Source organism: Pleurodeles waltl, chromosome 3_1 (assembly GCF_031143425.1).
Source record: "Pleurodeles waltl isolate 20211129_DDA chromosome 3_1, aPleWal1.hap1.20221129, whole genome shotgun sequence".
NCBI classification, from domain to species: Eukaryota; Metazoa; Chordata; class Amphibia; order Caudata; family Salamandridae; genus Pleurodeles; species Pleurodeles waltl.
This window is the reverse complement of record NC_090440.1, coordinates 1,143,858,651-1,143,873,285: the sequence shown is the minus strand read 5'-3', so window position 1 is coordinate 1,143,873,285 and position 14,635 is coordinate 1,143,858,651. Positions and strand designations below refer to the sequence as shown.

Sequence of the window (14,635 nt, the reverse complement as noted above, 5' to 3'; positions counted from 1 at the left end):
TGAGAGGGTTGCTCTCCACTTCTAACAAAGCCGATAATTTAGAGGAATCCTCTCCCTGTCCATCTAGATCCTTGTCTAATGGATTTAGGGGCGACCGCCTAGCCAAACGCATAGCTAAATTTGACATTTCTAAATCATCTGAGGTTAGTTGACTATTTGCCATATCCTGCGATGGAAAGGTAGTAGTCCGAAAATATCTTGTGATCAGTAATTCACTCCTCCCCAGAAGTTCAGGTTGGCCTTCCCCCAAGAGAGGGATAGGAGGGCCCACAGATGACAAAATTTGATCAGTCCCCTTTAAAGAGACTTCGCCGTGAGTCTTATATCCAGGATTTGTAACTGCTACAGTCTCTGATGAATAAACCTGGGGCTTATCACTCACACCCAGGGGGCCGGGCTTACAAGTCCTTGCACCAACCAGGTTTTTAACCTCTGCCCGTGCAACCCTGGGGCGGCGTTTGATTGGAGACATGCACCGAGAGGCTCTGCTGGTATCACGTTCTCCTCCCACCTTATTCCTGTTCAAATTACTCCTAGTGGAAAGCCCCGGAGTCTCCGGTAAACTCCCACGAAGAGAACAGCGAGAGGTATAAGATCTCCCTCGTCGCACACCCCTCACTGCTTCAGCCCAAATAATGGAATTTAAAGCTTGATTCCAGGGGACCCCCTGACCACCTCTCGCCGAAGCAATTTCGCCCCCCTCCTTGTTCGCCGTGATTTTTAATTAAATCTCCCGACCTGGGGCGGGGAGATCAATATAAACAAGTACACTCCAATAGTAACGTATTCCGAGACTGGATTTTCTAGGATCCTTCCGAGTCCTTCAAATAGCTACTCCAAGCCCGATAGGCAAATGATGCCCAGTGATGCCCAACTCGGTCTAATTCAAGGAGTAGAAACAACGTTGGAATAACTCTTAAAGCAAAGAGACAATGCTCAAAGTTAATGATAAGAGAGTTTAACATCAAACCTCTGTGGGTGACAGAAGAAGTCTCAAAAAAAAAAAAAAAAAAAGGAAAGGCTCACAAAAAAAAAAAAAAAAAAAAAAAAAAAAAAAAAATGCGGATTCAACCTGCGATTGTTTTTTAAAGATCCGATGTTCAGGTTAATTAACGATTTATGGTATTCCTACCAATCTGGATTTATCAGTGTGTATCTCTCACGCAGGGAGCTCTGTCAACCTCAACACCGAGAGAGAGAGAAAAAAAAAAAAAAAAACGCCATCAACAGCTCTTCCCGGCAAGAGGGACGACTCACCCGGGGCGCCGGTCTAGGAGCCCTGCACAATCCCAGTCTCTCCCCTAGTCTCTTCCCCGGCGTCTCTCCTCCAAACCTCTTCCTCGTCACAACAAGGGGGCCCCTCTACGGCCGCGGTGATCCTCTCGCGCGTCGATCCAACTGCGGGACTGCTCCGGCTCTCAGCGCGTCGTTTCCAGGTCAGGGGTCGCAGGTCGCGTCTCTCGTCCGCGTCTCTCGTCCGATGGGAGTTCGCGGTCAGCGCTTCAACCGGCCGCCATGTTCCCCGTCCCTCTGGCGCTGCTCTTGGCGCCCTCTGTCCCTGGCGCTCCTCAGGTCCTCCTGTAGCCCATTAATGACTTTTGTAAGGTGCTGTATCGCGCATTCACAACACAAACGAAAACATAGGGAAAGTCAGACAATCATTTACTGACTCAAACTAGGGCTTGAGCTGCATTCTTCTGAGTAAAGCATAACCAATTAAGTGGCAATTAAGTGGTTAAGTAACATGCGCACCATTCAAATCCACAATCTCATGCCAAATCGACAAACTGCTAGAATGTTAGCTCAAAAGGATGAAATGTTTCGGAGGGTAAAATGCGTAAGTGAACTGTTGAGTGATTACTTTATTGTGCTCACAGGAATACACTAAAACCACCCAACACTCCTACAGAGGAGAGGCTAATCACATGATCGTAAAATTCAGTACAAACTTGAAACATAATTTAGAAATTTCAGAAGTGACAAAAGTATAATACAATGATACGATAAAATTATGTACAAATTGAAACTGAAAAGTATCAGTTGGCTGGTTTCAAGGCAGACTTCCTCCGAGAAGATAATCGTGGCTGTTTTCTTCCTGTCTGAGATGGGGATTCCAGGTTCCACTGACGGGGCTGGGGTATACTATATTAAAAAAACATACACACAATAGAGTCATGTTGGTATTACTCTCAATTCATCTCATCAGATCTGAAGCAGAGTAGTGCGCCTGCTCATTTATTATTTTTCTCTTTACACCCCTGACAACTGGCTGGCCACTTCAAGTTAGGGGCTATAGTTATTCAACTTCAGCTAGATGCAGTCAATACCATGTTATTAGATTATACCACAGTTACGTTGCAAAGCACAGCAACAAAAAAAAAAAATACTGGACTACAAAATGATCTCCAGATAAACCTAAGTAAAAACAGGATCTTGTCATTCAGCTAAGGCTCCTCAATATGATTTTGTATATGGAAGGTCTCCCAGTGGGAAGGGTCCAAAATATACTCTTGTCTGGGCGACTGAATGTCCAGTCAAACATGGTCAACATATATGAGTTATCATAAAGTCAGTGCACTGCCCTTTGCCATTAGTTTGAGACTCCTTGGCTTGTCAGTCATTCATTACTTATGCTGCTTATGAAATTCCTTCTCTAAATGACTTAAGGCACACATTTTTATAGGAAATCTTGCTGTCTTAAACTTCTCTACTCACTTCTCTTCTGGTCATTTTGAACTCTGCTGATAATTCTACAATTCCAAAATTGAAGAATAGGATACTTACATTCAATAACGTTCTTTCTGGTACAGACTATCTAACTGCATATTCATCACCATTTGAATATTCCCCAGGTGTCAGACTGGATCCAGAAACCTTTGAGCAGTATCTCGTTGTGCCAGTAGGTGGGTGCCAAGCAGTTCCACACTGACACCGCTCTGATCCAGATTACGTGCAAGTCCTTAATGGGCACCACTCCCATATACTGACATCAATTGCTCTGAAGGCTGTCCGCTCATCGAGACACAGAGCCCCAACAGCAAATTAGCTATTACCAACATGCAGATTACAGCAGTTGGGATCTTATGAATTGGTAAAGGCCAATTCACAGAAAAGTAGGGGAGGGGGATGGTGTGTGAGGGGGGGCAGCAGGGAACCTGAAGTTAGAGTCTCTAACAGAAAGAGTGCTACAGAAGGTAAGCAACTTGTCCTTCTAATAGAGGCTTTTAGCCACGGATTCCTCACCATTAGAATAGATACCATAGCAATATCTATACCAATTGGCTCAAGCCAAGAAGTCCTGTAGGACTATGGGGCGAAAGGCCCTTCTCAGCAAATTTAGCTGACCAGACAGTAGTGCTTCGTGAACGTAAGGAGTGATATAGATGTTGCCGCTTGGCTGAGAGAGGAACTGAGTGCCAACGTAGTAGCAGCACCTTTGGCCCCGGAGGAATTGGCCTGCAGACATTCTGGAGGTTGAATTTTGGCCAGGGCATAGTAGATCTTGATGAAGAGCACAATCCAACAGGAGATGGTCCTCTTTGGCACTGCCTTGCTTTTTTTGCCTGAGTAAAAACCACAAAGAGCCGATCAGCCACCCAGTGTTCTTTTGGTCGGATCAATGCGAAAGCTTAGTGCGCTTTTGGGGTCCAAGCAATGGCGTCTCTCCACAGAGTAGTAAGACGGAGCATATAATAAAGGCAGGGTGATGGTTTGTCTGACACAGAACAGCATCACAACGTTTAGTAAAAAGGATGCTCTCATCAACAGAACCTGGTTGACTGGAATGTGGTGTAGAGAGGTTAACAGAGCCTAAAGCTCAATCACTCGCAGTGCTGAGGTGATGGAGAGAAGGAACACAGTCTTGAGGGTGCAGAGCTACAAGGGACAGCTGTGAAACGGCTCAAAGAGAGTGCACATCAGAAATGTATTAACATAGTTAAGGTCCCACTGTGGCATGACAAAGGGAGAGGGAGGAAACAAATATTGTAAACTTTTCAAAAAGCACATAACTGGCGACTTAAACAAACAGGGTTGATTCTGTAACAGAAAAAGGGCCGAAAGAACCCTTTAACTGTGCCTGGAGCAAGATCTTGCCAGGCTATGAACAAAACAAATGACAAATCATATAAAACTTTGCCTGAAGGGGGTCCATTCTGCCAAGAACAGCAGTTGTCTGGGAGCACCTGCATCACCCTCCCCTTGATGGAAGGAAGAAAGGCTTTCAACACCAAGTGGATGGCCCTCAGATCTAGGTTGATATAGAGCCAGAATTTCACACTCCAGTAACCACCAGTGCAGATCTTTTGCAGTCTTTTCTGAAATATGAACATAGTTTGAGAGACACACTTGATGGTGGGTCTATTGGGACTTCAAATCCCCCTGCAGAGCCCGCATGCCACCTGGTGTGCTCTATCAGCAGGGTGCAGGAGGGGTACTGAGCACCTTGCACCAATCAAGGCTTGTTGAATCTCACCGTGGACTCCAACAGGAGAACCAAAGACCTGCCAGCGAGGGACGTCAGCATCGCAGAGGACAGCCTTCTCAGTCGTCCACTTGCCTTGTTCTGTCTCTCCTTCTGCAGGTCACCCAAAGAACCGTTTGTACCCTGACACAGGAGCACCACTGCTAAGGATCCACTGCACAAGAGTGCCGCGGCCCAATGACTTCCCACAGTGCCCCACCCCCTTTCATTCCGGATGCCCACCGGCCGAGGCCTCATGTTGGCAGATCCCAGACTTTTTCCCAAGTGCCCCCTTGCAATCTCTTTCCAGGTGGCCCCCCCCCTTGTCGCCAAGTGGTCGGTGCACAGGAACCCGACACTACAAACAGCACCAAGCCACAAATCTGTCCCGACGACAGGCGTATACAGTTTTTGTAGAGGGATATCTACCTGGCAAGATGATGTAACCCATCTCCGCAGGGAGGTCAAAGGTGTTCAGATGCTGCTGCTCAATCCCCAAGCATGAAGGTGGAGATTGCAACATCCCAGTTGCAGAACCCTGCCTTGCTGCTGCAAAAGCAGATCCTCTTGGAGGGACAGCCTGATCGGAGGACAGATGCTCAATCCTAGGGAGTACAAGATACCATAATCTCCCCTAGGATCTAGGATGACTTAAGCCCTGTCAGTCCTGATCTTCTTGAGAACTCTGGGCAGGAGTGGTATCAGAAGAAAGGCATACAGGAGTCCAGAGTTCCACTTGAGATTGAACAGGTCTCCTAGCAAGAGTAAAGGAAGCCTTCGAAACTCCAATGTGGAGAAGTGCTGGCATTGCATATTCTCAGCAGTGGCCAACAGATCGAGCCAATGTTCTCCCTATTTATGGAAGATACCTTGACCCACCTCCAAGTGTAACTGCCACTGGTGATCTGCTAGGTATGGACAGGAGAATTTGTCTGCCCTAGTATTCAATAATCCTGCCTAGTTGCTCACCACTGAGAAAATACCTTAGTGATCCAGTCATTTCCAGAGGCCCAAGACCTCCTGGCAGAGCCCCACCTGCTCTGGACATTGAGGTTCCACACGGCTGTGGTGTTGTCTGGGAGCACCTGCATCACCCTCCCCTTGATGGAAGGAAGAAAGGCTTTCAACACCAAGTGGATGGCCCTCAGATCTAGGTTGATATAGAGCCAGAATTTCACACTCCAGTAACCACCAGTGCAGATCTTTTGCAGTCTTTTCTGAAATATGAACATAGTTTGAGAGACACACTTGATGGTGGGTCTATTGGGACTTCAAATCCCCCTGCAGAGCCCGCATGCCACCTGGTGTGCTCTATCAGCAGGGTGCAGGAGGGGTACTGAGCACCTTGCACCAATCAAGGCTTGTTGAATCCCACCGTGGACTCCAACAGGAGAACCAAAGACCTGCCAGCGAGGGACGTCAGCATCGCAGAGGACAGCCTTCTCAGTCGTCCACTTGCCTTGTTCGGTCTCTCCTTCTGCAGGTCACCCAAAGAACCGTTTGTACCCTGACACAGGAGCACCACTGCTAAGGATCCACTGCACAAGAGTGCCGCGGCCCAATGACTTCCCACAGTGCCCCACCCCCTTTCATTCCGGATGCCCACCGGCCGAGGCCTCATGTTGGCAGATCCCAGACTTTTTCCCAAGTGCCCCCTTGCAATCTCTTTCCAGGTGCCCCCCCCCCCCTTGTCGCCAAGTGGTCGGTGCACAGGAACCCGACACTACAAACAGCACTGCACCTGGACTCTCCTGGGCAGGTAAACCTGAGCTTCTGGCCTTGTCAGTAACTTTGCACTCCTAGCCCCCTCTTACCTACTGGGCACCCCAGAGAACTGTGTGTAAGGACTCCTATGAAGACACAATATTCTGGAACCTATGCTGCCTAAAAACACATTTATCTACAAAAGCGTTACTTGCAAATCGTCTGAAGAACTGCAACCATATTTCTTTTTCTACAAATGTTCTGGTGTTTACATATAATACAAAGTAACTATGTTACTAACCAATTGGTCTCGAGTTGCTTCTTAATTGTGTATTGACTGCACGTACAACCTAGCACTACCCTCTGATAAGCCTAACAGCTCACCCACACCACCATAAAAGAGAGCTTTTGGGATTGTCATTTTTACCCATGTAAACCATTAAGGGTTGCCCTGGATTATCTGCATAGTACCACCCTACATTGGTTCAATGCATACCAAGCTTCCTACACTCATATTGGGGTAGCTCAGCCAAAGCACAAAAGGCATGGTAGGTCTGGTGCGGACAAGCAAGATGGGGCAGATGGGCTCATGGAGTATCGCATACCTGTTCTCCTTTATTGCTTGAAGGTGGAGCCTGTCTTGTCCCCAAAAAGGCGAGTCTTGTGGGAACGACATGTTAATGAGGGATGACTGTACACTGCCTGGAAGAAAATCTGTGGAATCGGTAGTGTCCAAGCAATAACAAATTGTGAACTTAGCTGTGTCATGCCTATTCTGTATGGCCTGGACAAAGCCAGTCAGATCATCAGGGACACCTGGAAGGACTTGAGCCACGGAGTCCCAAAGGGCATGAAGGAAATCCTCTCTTGAAGGAAATCCTTTTTTCCGCTACTCCGGCCTGAGCCTGGTTCATCAGCAAGAGGGCAGAACAGTGTCTGGGGTTAGCAGCAGTGCAGGCTGGCAGCTGGACCCCGTAAGGCAGAACTGGAGGATCATCTAGGGAACTCCTACAGTACATGGTATCATGCAACTAACACCAGAATTGGTGCAGTTGCGTGATTTGAACATGTTTGATACCAAACATGCCTAGGTACGGAGAAGCCATTATGTAGATGGACCACTCGTTTTGACCAGTGTCTACTACATACCTGAAGATGGCTTCCCTGCACTTACAGAGTCCAAGAATTGGTCTGGAGTCTGTAGGGGAACCCTGCTCATGTAGTGTGGTGTGGTTAGGTTTTTACATGCGCCCTTTCAAGCAGGATGCAATGACGGGCCTGCAATCACAGTTTGCATGGGCTCCTATGGGTGGCATAATACATGCTGCAACCCATAAGGGACCCCTGGTACACCAATGCCCTGGGTACCTAGGTACCATATACTGGGGACTTACAGGGTGGCACCAGTATGCCAATTGTGGGTGTGAAAAGTTACCAACACCTACATTTAGGGGAGAGAGAGCACTGGAGTCCTGGTTAGCTGGATCCCAGTGCACTACAGTCTAAAACATATTAACACCAGGCACAAAAGTGGTGGGTACTACAACCAGAATCCAGCTTACTACACTGATTTATTATCCTATCCACTGGAAAAGTGGACTGCCTTCATTGAGATCTGGTGTTTTATGGCCAAGTGCCACAAACACTGAGTCTCTGATGAGATTACTTGGGACCTTATGCCTCCAGGCTTGTTGATATAAAACATCAATGTTGCCTTGTCCCTCTGTATCAACACAGATGAATCAAAATCTTTGGGTAGGAACAACTGAAGGCCTTTCCTGAAGATTCTCATCTCCGGCACACTAATCTATTGTCTTGCTTTATATCTGGATCACAAGACCTCTGGCTGACGACATCTGGAAATGACCTCCTGCATCCTTCCACTGAAGCATCTGTGGTTATCAAGTTGGATTGAGTCAGGAGAAAATACAGTCATATTCCTGTGCTTCTTTCCATGGTGGATCATGGAAGAAAAGTTGTAATTAACAATGTGATGTGGATTTGGTCAATCAAGAAGCTTATATGTTCAATTCATACTTTATTAAATACACCTTTTGTTGGCAGAAGGGGGGGGGGGGGGACATATACAAAATTATATCTGTCCTACTAATCCCTTCAGTTGGCATTTGATGGTTTTGGTGCCTCAGCAATGAGGCCCACGCTGAGCAGGGAAGCTCGTTTGTCTTTTCAGTGAAACGTAGGCCTTTAATTCTTGGGGGTCTAGGAGCACTTCCAGTACATGAATTGTGCATAATGCTTTTAGGGTTGATTTCCCTTTAATCAATGAGAGTCCTAGTCTCCTAAATAGTTGAGTGTAGGCTCTAAGGTAGCACACTGGACTAAACAGTCACTGAGGTGTGGATTGACCTGATGACCTAAATGTTAAAGATGGGCACCTACTGGTACCATGTATTTTGTGAATAGTTTCTGGAGTAGAATTGAGTCCAACAAGGAACACTCTGAATTGATTATGGAAACAGGCCAACTCAAATATGAGAATGTTTTGATGTTATAGCGTACAGGTGGGTGGAAACTGATGTCTTTAAGATATAGGGATGCCATAAATTTGCTGTCCATCAGCTGCTGCAGCACTTTCTGCAAGGCGGCCATATGGAAGGGCTAATTTCTCAGGAAAACTGTGAACTGGCATAGACCTAGAATAGGTTTCCAATCTCCTTTTTCATGAGAAACAAAACCTTGAGTAGAAGCCTACATTGTGAAGACTGGTTTGAAATCTCCCTTTCGCAGCATGGTAGGGATGATAGCCTTTTGCAATTAGACACATTAGTATTTCAGCTTAAGCCATAGTGTTTGAGGATGGCACTGAAAAGATTCTAGGACGTGTCCAAACTGGATGCAGTCCAATACCCATTTTTCCAATACCATTTGCTTCTGTTCTTGCTACAAGGCTGAAATTCTGGCACCTAGAGGGCCAGGTCTCAGGCAGCAAAAGTAATGGTGGCTAGTGACTGGTGCCTCATTTCTTTTGATTTAGACTTTTCTCTGCCATTCTATATTGTTTGATTTTTGTTATATGTCGGTGTATGCTCTACTCTGTGGGGTGGGACCGTAATATTAGCAGTATTGTGACTTTAGTTGACATTTATCATCATGATAACCACCTCAATATGCCTGGCTCCTCCTGCTACAGGGCTGTGGGTGCCACTGCAATGCTCTGATGGACTGAACTATATCCTGTCAACTTTATGTTTTGCAGCACATCATCAATATGCTTCCCAATTAAAGATATCTCATCTAACAGCATATCTAGCATTACATTTTGCTTCTTAGGTCTAAAAGAAGTCGCTTTCAGACAACCTGATCTCTGTAATGCAGTTGCTCAGCAAGCAAGCGGAATCCAAGATTAATACTGGCCACTGCAGAGTCAAGAAATGATGCAGATACTTTCTTTCCTTCATGAGGGATAACCTTCACTTCCTATTTCTGGTTGTCAGGCAATAGGTCGAGTGAAGTGTTAAGTGACCATATCTGCATAGAATTGCCATGGTATTAGCCATCCTGATCGACGTGGCTTCTGTATTAGACAGCATGCAGTCTTCCTTCCCGCAGACAGTCTAATTATTGAATATGCCCGGGGGGGTTCAACATGGTAAGCCCAGGAATTATTAGACACCTTGTACTTCTTAGGCAGCCTTGGTACTACTGCTGCTATAGTCACCAGCATCTGCATAACATTTTTGCATCAGCATTAACTTTAAGCCTTCATGCCAGTGACGGGCTGTTAATATTATATTTTTAACCGACTTCCTTTTTGGCTCTCTAAAGCTGTGTAGAAAGCATTCTGTTTACTTACTTTCTGTTGGAGGGTGAAATATTTTTAATACTTTTTGATGAGAAGATGGAATCTGGTGATATCTGGCTGAGAATCTACTCGCTGGGTGTGGACAACTCTGCCACCAACCACCAATTGTCACACCTCTTAGTCAAGCAGGTTCTGTCAGTTCTTAGGTTTTTTCAAAGTGTCTGCCTGCAAACCCTTAGTGGCAGCGTAGGCAAGGTTGGATAACTGGGTACTAGAGTCAGAGGAACAGATGGTTACATGTCAGCCAGCTGAAGTTCTGGCTGAGGCCTTTGTATTTCATGGGGAGGATGAGGCACTTTTCTGAGGGGCTCAAAAGAGGCTGATATGAAGCCCAAGTGTTCAGTTACGGTGTTGACTTCCCCAGAGCTTTGCAGAAGCTGTATGACAATCTGCTGTCACTCTCTAGGAGCAGAAGATGCCTGACTCCATAAAGGCTCTTTCCCCAATGTGGTGGAGGCCCTGAATCTGGCAGCCCTGGCACTAGGCATGCAGCCTTGGAGAGACAGAGTGGTGCAACTGCCCAACACGGCACATGCTTTATTCAGAGTAGCTGCCGGGGTCTTGTGGCAAGCAGTGCGAGCGGGAACCCATTTCCTGCCCCAAGTGAGGTGCTGAGACTTCTCCTCATTTGTGCCTACGGCCTCTTGATATGGAACCCAGCAGGCCTCTCCTCCTCTTGCTGTCCCCACAGAGAGCTGTGCTCCATCATCCACACAATGTATAACTGGCACTTAATACATGGGGTGGATATTTTCTCCATCAATGTCCAGGGAAGATACCCATAAACTGGGAGACACAGAGCATCACCCTGATCATTATGGTGGAGGCAGACCTTGCCTCAGGCATTCTGCGACCTCTACACTTCGTACCTCGGCCCTGTCCAGTGCATCACTGCTGCACTGAACTTGCAGAGAGTTTACTTCTCTCTTGGTGAGTCCAAGGCCATACACCTCCAACCCCCCCCTCAACCCCCCTCTCCCCGGTAGACCCCCTTATGGAGTAGCGATGCCTCCACCGTCCCCTTTTTACCAACTAAATCAGATGAGGGTGGCCGCCACACTCAGGTATGGATGGGTAGTGCCCCCACCCAGTTCTACTGTCCGTGCTTCCATTTATGTTTTTTTTTGGCTGTCATAGGGTTTTGCTGGCTTTACAGGGTTCAAGGACAAGGCACTCTTTTACCCATTTGGAATGAGATATTCTTCTCCCAAAATATGTGGGGGCCCTCACAACCCTGGTGAACCACAGCACACATTGCACCTAGGAACTGGACTAACCTGTGAATACAAAACCATCCACACATCCAATTTTGAACCCTGTTCCTTGAGGGGCATGTGAACACGGAATACCTTCACTGGGGAACCAGAGAAAAGTCACAGAGGGACCTGTCCACAGCTAATGTTCACCTTCCTGTCTATACACTATCCCCCCCCCCCCCCCCCAGACATACCAGTGGGAAGAACCATGGTCTACATATCCCTTCCATCTCTCCTCCCCATAGCCTTCGGCTATTCCCTCAGGTCTGATTACCCATCAATTAGTCCCAGGAATTTACCCACCCCACCCTTATGGTGGGTTATCCTGTATTGCTGACACGACTCCCAAGCATCCAATATATCTACTTTCACATGCTTCCTTGTCCTTGCCTATTACTAGCTGCACGTTCCTGTTATTGCCATTAATACTCCTCCATATTCGCCCCCCACTTTGAGAGGAAAGTGAGGCCAATGCACCAGAGATTTGGCCAACAACCCGTGGGCTTCTGAGTACTTTCCTCTTTCGTCAGTCGCATCCTTTGATCTCTGATTCACTTGATCAAACACTGTCAGATGTCTTCCTAACCTCTATCACTGCTTACCTTAAATGTCAATGGATTATTGTATTTTGTGAAACCTAAAAAGATGATGCACTATTTTTTACACCGAGAGTACCAATAAAGCACTCATCCAGGAAACACTTATCTCAAGATCAGATGCTAAAACTTAAACGTGACTGGTTGGGCCCAGTTTTCAGCAACAGTCGCCAGGTAGTGATAAATGGCACTTCATCTCCTTCCAGCAGCTCCTCAAAGAATCTGGAGGGGAACATTCTTCTCAGTCTCAAGGTCCAGAGCAGTTTTTAAAACCTGGACAGATAAAGAATGTGGCTGAGTGTTCACCAAACTACGTATATTGGACAAACCACAGTGGAAGGATTGTAATATGTGCTAAATGCAGACAAGACTCGTTTTCTTGCGAGTCTATCCCGGATCACCTATGCCCTATTGCTGCACTGCACTTTTTCAAAGGGAAGACTATTTTCTTGTACCCGACCTGGTTCTAGACTGGTCAGGTTAACCCGACATCCACAACTTATTATGTGATCAGACACTGCAGGACATTTGGCTCTTTATATAGTGCACTGACCTGTGCTGCCCTTATGGCACCCAAACCCCGCATTGATTACTTGTCCATCCAGGAACACTTATTTTCCAATGTGACCTGCTGTGAAATACTGGAGGCAGTGTCTCTGATCACAGCCTGGATCACTAAGGTTTATACTTTGGGCTGCTAATGCTCCGCCAGCCAGGCAGTACATGAAAGCCTTCACCTACAGGCAACCTGAACAAAAAGAGCAGCTTCAGCACTACATCCGCTTTCCACTATCTGACAATAAGGGCTCAGTGACTTCTCAGAGGACACTGTGGGTGGTGGGAAAGGCAACACTGAGAGGGATGCTGATGAGGTACTCTGCCATGGGAAGAAAGAAGGCTAGCGCTTAACAGTGTCAATTGGAGATGGCGGTCCGTGACCTGTATGTCCAGTACGTCATCTCACCCATCAATCTGCGATTAGCCACATTACACCACAATACATTCTTTGTTGAAGTAGCAGAAATAGCATAAGTGAAGCTACTACGGCGCTGGTATGACTAGAGAGAGAAGGCAGATCATCTTTTAACTGCTCAGCTATGCCAACGGGAATGCCAATTAGCAACACCAGACATTTGTGATGAGGGCCAGAATTTGCTGACGCGTCTTTTTGACATTATGGGTCACTTTGCTTCGTATTATTCTTTGCTTTAGGCATCAGATTCACAAGCCATGTCAGACCAAATCGATTCCTATATAGCCCCATTCTACTGTCCACCCCTCAAAGGAAGCCTAAACATATTCGTAGGGGGCATTTACAAAGGAAGCCACATCAGCTTCACCCATTCTGCAAATCTCTTGCAGAGGATGGTTATCCTGGCAAATTTATTAAGACTGGCAAACCTCTCCTGACGCGTTTCCTGGCATGAGTGTTCTAAGAAGCAGAGAAGGAAGGCTCTCTGGGGGCCATATTCAATCATTCAACCACTACCAGCATTCCCAAAAAGAATAAAGACTCACTGGAGTGTGATAGTTATCACCCATCTCCATACTTAATATTGAGCTTAAAATCCTCACCAAAATACTGGTGACATGGTGGAGGAAGGTTATTCCTCAATTCATTTCTATGTCGCAGGTGGGGTTCATGCTGCTTTGCACCTCCTGTAATCATCTAAGACACTTGGCTCATATTATAGCAGACAAAAGACCTGGATACAGAGAAGGCATTCAGTCATGTAGAATGATCCTATCTTTTCAGGGTGATGACCAAGTAAGTCTAGAGGAAGATTTTACACACAAATTCTGCCTTTTACACCTACTGCTGAAATTATCTGCAGGGTTTCTTGTCTAGCACGATAAAGATTCACCAGGGCACCCAGCAGGGATGCCCTTCTCTCTGCTCTTCTTCATTGTGGCCTTGGCATTCTTGTCTATGGCACTAAGTCTACCTCAGCTTTCAAGGGAATACGGATAGGCAACGTGAGGTGAAATGATTTTTATAGGAGGATGACATTAACCTCTTCTGTCCCATCCTAATTCTTCAGCAGCAATGTCCATTATTGAACAAGTTACTAAGTTTTGGTAACGCCTTATTTGTTGCAGACTATTTAGCTGCAGATTTCTTACCTTTCAATATCCTCAGGTGTCAGACTGGATCTGGAAGATTTGAGCAGTCCTGCTGTGTGCTGGCAGGTGGCCTCGTTTGGTTCTATGTTGCCATAGTCCACCCTGGTAGTGAGGTGCATGATACCTATAAAGGTGACACCTCGGAGTGCCTACATCAGTTACTTTTGCGACTTTTCATGGCAGGGAGCCACAATGAAAACACACCACTCGTGTAGAAAACATTAAGGCCCTGAAAGGGGTGTGGTCATACCTGAACTAGTTCAGAGAGTAGGGAGGATAGGTAAGGAATCTGCGGCTAGGTAGTCTATATCAGATAAGGTGTTACAAAGGTTAAGTAACTTGTTCACCTGATCAGTGTTTTCTAGCTGCTGATTCCTTACCTTGGGATAGATACCCAAGCAATATCCCCCCCCCCCCCAGTGGTAGGCATGCAAATCTGATTAAACCAGAAAATCCTGTAGGACAGAATGGGCAAAGTACCCGTAACAACTGACTTGACTGTCCAGGTACTAATGTTTTGTGAACCTGCACAGGGATACATTGCAGACTGACAGCTATCCAGAAGAGGAATGCCGCACACTAACACAGTAGCCTGAGCCTCAGCTCAGGTAGAGTGAGCCTAATAGCCCTCAGGGAGCTGTTTCTTGGACAATGCGTAGCAGATCTTAAT

General features: G+C 46.5%; 1 protein-coding gene across 1 annotated transcript in view; it reads right to left on the bottom strand.

The window, feature by feature from the left end:
- Window positions 1–1,842: 1,842 nt before the first annotated feature.
- Window positions 1,843–14,635, bottom strand: part of NCAPD3 (non-SMC condensin II complex subunit D3) — a 675,764-nt gene continuing 662,971 nt past the window's right edge. Inside the window, exon 35 of the mRNA XM_069224452.1 lies at window positions 1,843–2,142. Within this exon, the coding sequence (XP_069080553.1) occupies window positions 2,037–2,142 (106 nt within the window). The 3' untranslated portion in view covers window positions 1,843–2,036. The remainder of the gene's footprint in view (window positions 2,143–14,635) is intronic.